We start from the raw sequence: 6,014 nt of genomic DNA on the forward strand, positions 1-6,014 counted from the left end.
CCAATCACAGCCCCTCTATACCTCTGGCCAGAGTGACAGCTCAGGGGTGGCATGAGACCTCGTTGGTCCAGAGATACTCAATTCTGGACTTCTGCTGGCAATATTAAGAAAAGAAGCTCTCTTTTCCCCCAGGAGTGCTAAGCTGATACGATGTAAGCCTGCAGCCTGCCTGAAAATGACACCAACAGGAAAAAGGTAGAGCTGAGAGGTGGAAAGAGGCCGATTTCTGATGGCTCCAAACACCTAGATTCAGCCATGGTTTAGCCGGGACAGACCATTCAGTGACGGGAGCTATTCAATCCATTTGGGGCTGAAGGCAATTCTAGCTGGTTTCTGTCACTTGGAACCAAAAATCTTGACCCCCACACAAAGAGGACCAGAATAAGGCCACAACACAAAAACAACCAAGTTCTACCAGCTGTAGACTTGCAGTCCCTGGTAAAGATGATGCTTCAGTAGCAATCAAATGATTCCATTACTCAGGCTTCTGCTTGGTGGTGGACATTTGTCAGTCAATGTCACAGCCTTGCCACTAATCTGGACAACAAACCATCCATGGTGTGTAGCAAATAACCTCTCGACTACTTCAATCTACCTGAGCTAAATCACTAACTCAGTTCAGTAGACAGAGACCATAGGTATGAAGTTTTCTACCATTTAGCAAAAGTAAAACCCTAACAGGAAAATTCCTTTCCAGTTTGCAAGCTGGGAGCATTACAAAGAATAATGAAGCTAAAAACAGTTTCCAGCTCTCTGTGCTATCTTCTCAATCTTTCTGTAAATCTCAAACTGTTCTAAAAAAGTAAAGTCTGGGCTGGGCGCAGTGGCTCACGCCTGTAATCCCAGCACTTTGGGAGGTTGAGGCGGGTGGATCACAAGGCCTGGAGATCAAGATCATCCTGGCTAACATGGTGAAACCGTGTCTCCACTAAAAATACAAAAAAATTAGCTGGGCATGGTGGCGGGCACCTATAGTCCCAGCTACCCAGGAAGCTGAGGCAGGAGAATGGCATGAACCCAGGAGTCGGAGCTTGCAGTGAGCCGAGATTGTGCCACCGTACTCCACTCCAGAGCGAGACTTCATCTCCAAAAAAAAAAAAAAAAAAAAAAGAGGAGGGTTTCCAGATGCCTTGTGTGTTAAATAAATAAATAAATAAATAAATAAATAAATAAATAAATAAATTCTTTCAACTATCTTAAACTTTTCCTCTCCATCCATACCGCCCAGGTCAAGGCAAGAGTGTATTAGGAACTGTCACTTGTCACTGATAGGGTGATCAGTTTATACTAGTTTGTCTGGGACTTTCCCAGTTTTAGCACTGAAAGTCCCATATCCTGGAAAACCCCTCAGCCCAGGCAAACCAGGACGCTTGGTCACCCGAAGTGTCAGATAAATCCCAAGCACCTTTCTCCTTCCAGCCTTGTTTCCCACAGCTATCAGCCCCCACCTGGACATGCCACAAAACCCCCAGGGTCCTGGTCACAGTGTTCCGCCTCCCGCACCTGCTGCCCACCGTGGTGGCTTCAGCTCGTTCTTGGAGAACCCATGCTGGTGTTGCCTCCTCCAGAAAGCTCCCAAGAAGCGTTCCCATAGAACCCTGGGCCCATGGTGATCCCAGCACTTGTCACACTGTACAGTCACTGGCTCTACGGCTGTCTCCCCCACCAGCCTGCAAACTTCCTCAGGGAATGAGCTGTTCTGTACGCAAGACCCAAGATGTTTACTAACAGAGCCAAATGCAGAGTGGCACAAGCCCCTGGGTGGGCACTGGCTGTTTACAGCACTCTTTTCCAAGTCACTGGGGGATCTTCTAACCCCCTCACCAATACAAAAATCTCAGGTTCTTGCAGTTGTAATATGGATTAAGCTGATCTGCCCGATTCAGGGCAGGCAACTCGGGTTTCCAAAGAAGCATCCCATAGACATGTGATCTAAACAATGAACCCAGGCAGTTCCCAGGATACTGCAAAGGAACCAGAGACCGTTTACCATTCTCTGCTGGCTGGCAAAGATGCCCCACTGGCGATGACACTCGGCCAAGTCAAAAGTGTCCTCAAACAGACTTATTGGGAAGTTTTACTCAGAAAGACAGTATAATGAGCACAAGCTCGGGAGTTAAATCCTGCCTCTGCCACCCTTCAGCTGCTGACACCTTGGGGCAAGTCACTGAAGCCCCTTGAACCTTAGTTTCCATTTCTGTAAAACAGAAACAATAAAGGTTCCTGTAACTCACAGACTTGTGAGGACAAATGGAAATAACACACAGGAAGTCCTTAGCAAGTACCTGGTACAGAATAACGCATTCGATATATTAATAAATTAAGGTAATTTCAAAGGGCTAGAGTTAAGCAGAGTTAGGTGAGAGCCTGCAGGTACCTGGATGCTGGCAGGAAGCCCAACCTCCTCTGGACAACTCCCCTCCCCTCCTCAGCCACCTCCGCCCACTCGATAAATTCCTGAAATCCTTCAACCACTCCCTTTCCCGGCCAGCTGCCCTCCCATCTAAGATCCCTGCCTCCCTACCCACCCCATCCTTGTCCTGGGCCTCTTTCCTCCCTTTGTCTTCTCTCACCACCTCCTGCTCTAAAAGTGCCCCTCATCACATACTGAACCCTCCTGATCCCACTCTTCAAGACTCACAAACGTTTTACTAAATGCTGCTCCATGCTAGAAAGGTCACAGCTGAGAACCGCGGCCCTGCCACTACCCCTACCCCACTCCGGGGGACACATGAGAAGTCCCTATCTAATTCCCTCCCACCAATCCTTTCCACAGCCCCGTCTCCCTTCCACTACTTCCCACCATATACCTAACCCTATCCTCCTCCTTTCCAATTAGTAGTCTCAGGATCTCCCTCTGCAAACCTGCCTATTTCTTGACACTGAAGGCTTGTCTACTCCCCTCTTCAGCATCCCCGCCATTTCCCTCCCGAAAGCCTTCCCCTTCACAGAGATCTCTATTTTTCATCATCCTCCACACCTGCCCCCAAATCCCGGGTCTTGGCCTGCATGCTCTTCACCTCTCCCCAATTCAACCATTCATTTTTCTACTCTTTAAGTAGGCAGAGAGCAGTACTAGATGCTGGGAATACAACTTTGAGCAAACCAAGCAGTCTCTGAAGTGCCAGTTTAATAGGACACAGAAAGTAAGTATAAATAAAAAATACAGAATAATTGCAGAGAGTGGAGAAGCACTCAATGAAAGCAAGAGAAAGAAAGATGCGATGGATAGGAATTGGGATGGGGGGAGCATGTTAGGTAGGGTGGTCTGGGAAGGCCTTGCTGAGCTGATAATAAACACAGCCACCACTACTGGCCATCTGCAGATTGGGGATCTGGAGGCTCAGAGAGGTGAAGTAATTTGCCCAAGGTCACACAGCCAGTAAGTGGTGGTGTCAGGATTTGAATGCAGGTGTGGCTGCAAAGCCAGCCTCTTAATTTCTGTGCACTCCTGGTCCCAAGACCCTATTTGCCATTAGTTCTCCCCCAGAGCTGTAGAGTCATTCCCTTCTCAGAGGTATCTATTTTTCCCCATCCTCCCCATTCGCCCCAAAATCCTGGGTCTCAGCGTGCATGCCTCCAGCTTAGACTCCTCTCGGAAAATAATCTGTTCTTTTATAATAATTAATGCCGTTTATTGAGCAATTGTACTTGTTCTGAGCTTAACGTTCATTCTCTTATCCAACCAACCCTCAACACAACGGCAGGAAGCAGGTGCTGTCACTCTACCCATTTTGCAAGTGGGGAACCTGAGGCCTAAATTCACATAGATAGATTCGGACCCAGATCTGCCCGACTCCAGGACCCAGACCACGGACCCGTAAGCTGTTCAGCTTAAGATGCACCCCGCCAGGAAACTTGCTGGACACCGTCAAGAACAAAGTCTGTGTCCATAAACTGAAATCGCATTCTCTCGCTTTACAGGTGGGGATACTGAGACTCAGAAACTAAGCGACTCGTCCAAGGTCACACAGCCAAGAGCGACGGGGTCAGGGTTCGATCCCAGGCGCCCTGACTCCTGAGCCCTCGCTCTTAACCACCATACGGGCTTCCCCGGGCGCCCTTCGCCGCCGCCGCTCTCACGCCTCCTAGAGCCCGGACCCGGAACTCGGAGCCCCCGTCCCCCTGTCCAACCCCGCGGCCTCCCGCTACGCCCCCCACACTCACTTGAGGTGGTCCAAGGAGTGGATGTTGCGGGAAGACTTGCCATGGCCCCCGCCCACCCAGCTCCGCGAGCGGCCAAACATGTCGGCGGCCCCGACCCGTCTCTCGTCTCACGGTCTCATGCCCGACCAGCCGAGCGGCCCAGCGCCCGCGGCGGCAGCGCAAGCGGAGGATGCGGCGGCGTAGGAGGTGGAGGAACCACCAGCCGCCTTCCTTCCCGGCCCACAGCCCGGCACTGACATTCAGCCGGAACCGGCCGTTCGACCACCGCGCTTTACGGCCGCCGCCGCGTGGGGTGCTGGGAAATACAGTTCTTCCGCGAGGCCTTGGGCGACAGGACTCCGCAACGGGACTACAAGGCCCTGCGTGCATCGCGCAACTGCGGGCCTACGGCCATCCAGAAAAGGCGGGGCGGGAGGAGGAGCGACCTGGAGAATCGCCCCGGTGGGCGGGAATTGGAAGCTTTAGGCGCAGTACCGGAGAGGGAATCGGCGAAGGTGGGTCAAGGAAAGTCACCACATAGTAACAATTATTAGGTTTATAATAAGAATAAGAGTAGTATTTGTCATGCACGTCCGTGTGAAGAGACCACCAAACAGGCCGTGTGTGAGCAATAAAGCTTTTTTAATCACCTGGGTGCAGGCGGGCTGAATCCGAAAAGAGAGTTAGCGAAGGGAGATAAGGGTGGGGCCGTTTTTTAGGATTTGGGTAGGTAAAGGAAAATTACAGTCAAAGGGGGGTTGTTCTCTGGCGAGCAGGAGTAGGGGTCACAAGGTGCTTAGTGGGGGAGCTTTCGGAGCCAGGATGAGCCAGGAAAAGGAATTTCACAAGATCCTATCATCGCTTAAGGCAAGGACCTGCCATTTTCACTTCTTTTGTGGTGGAATGTCATCTGTTAAGGCGAGGCAGGGCATTTGCACTTTTTTGTGATTCTTCAATTACTTCAGGCCATCTGGGCATATACATGCAAGTCACAGGGGATGCGATGGCTTGGCTTGGGCTCAGAGGCCTGACAGTATTGGATGGTGTATACTATGCAAAGCCACTGTCCTAAGGACTTTACATATTAAGGTATTTAATTTTCACAACCATCCTATGAGTTGGGTACTATTATCAAACCTATTTTATCATCACGGAAACTGAGTCACAGAGAGGTTGACTTACCCAAGATCATGCAGTTAATAAGTGGCAAAACCAGGGTTCATATCCATGCCCGCACCCTTATTTTTCATTCCCTTTATAAACCAAAATGACACTAAATAGGTAACAGCCTTATTTGTCCTGACAACCTTTTTCTTTTTCCACTTCAATTAAGTGTGTGTGTTGGAAAAGCCTGCAAGCAACAATGCACCAAACTGAAAATTTTGTACTTCCAGAGGATTCCTCTGGTCTTCACCCAGAATCCATGCTATTTCCCAAAGTACCAAGTTAAAGTGAAAAAGGAAATAACCCAACTTTCTGCATGAGCCAGAATATATCTAATTTCTCCCCTGGATTAGAAGTAGTAAGTTCGATGTGGGCAAGACTTCTCAAGTTTACCATCCATTCATTCATTCAGTCACTTATATATATCATCCTTTTTAAAGGTCCGCTGTGTCCCATTAACTCTGCTCAAGAAAGAACTGGGCCAGAGGCCAGTATTCTCCCCAGTGCCTAGCAAAAGGTTTGGTACACAGTAGGTGTTTAAAAAACATTGGTAAAGTGCATGAATGAGTAAAGGTTTGTTTCACCTTCAGCAGTTGGAGAAATGGGTAAGAGTGGAGAGTTAATGGTTTGCCCTGTAATTCATATAAAGTGGGGCAAGACAAAGTCATGGGGCAGAAAAGAACAGGATCTGGCCTCCAAAGAAA

The 6,014-nt window shown here is 49.3% G+C and overlaps 1 protein-coding gene across 10 annotated transcripts in view; it reads right to left on the minus strand.

Annotated features, from left to right (window-relative positions):
* The window catches only part of CLEC16A (C-type lectin domain containing 16A), a 237,813-nt gene extending 233,336 nt beyond the window's left edge, over window positions 1-4,477 (minus strand). For 8 of the 10 annotated variants that reach the window (XM_017953179.2, XM_009195987.2, XM_009195985.2 and 5 more), the window contains exon 1: window positions 4,168-4,427. In XM_017953179.2, the coding sequence (XP_017808668.1) occupies window positions 4,168-4,247 (80 nt within the window). In that variant the 5' untranslated portion in view covers window positions 4,248-4,427. Of the gene's footprint in view, window positions 1-4,167 lie in introns of all 10 variants that reach the window. The other 2 variants (XM_031658479.1, XM_003916534.4) reach the window with 2 other exon arrangements.
* Between the last annotated feature and the right edge of the window lie 1,537 nt (window positions 4,478-6,014).

Source organism: Papio anubis, chromosome 18, assembly GCF_008728515.1.
Source record: "Papio anubis isolate 15944 chromosome 18, Panubis1.0, whole genome shotgun sequence".
NCBI classification, from domain to species: Eukaryota; Metazoa; Chordata; class Mammalia; order Primates; family Cercopithecidae; genus Papio; species Papio anubis.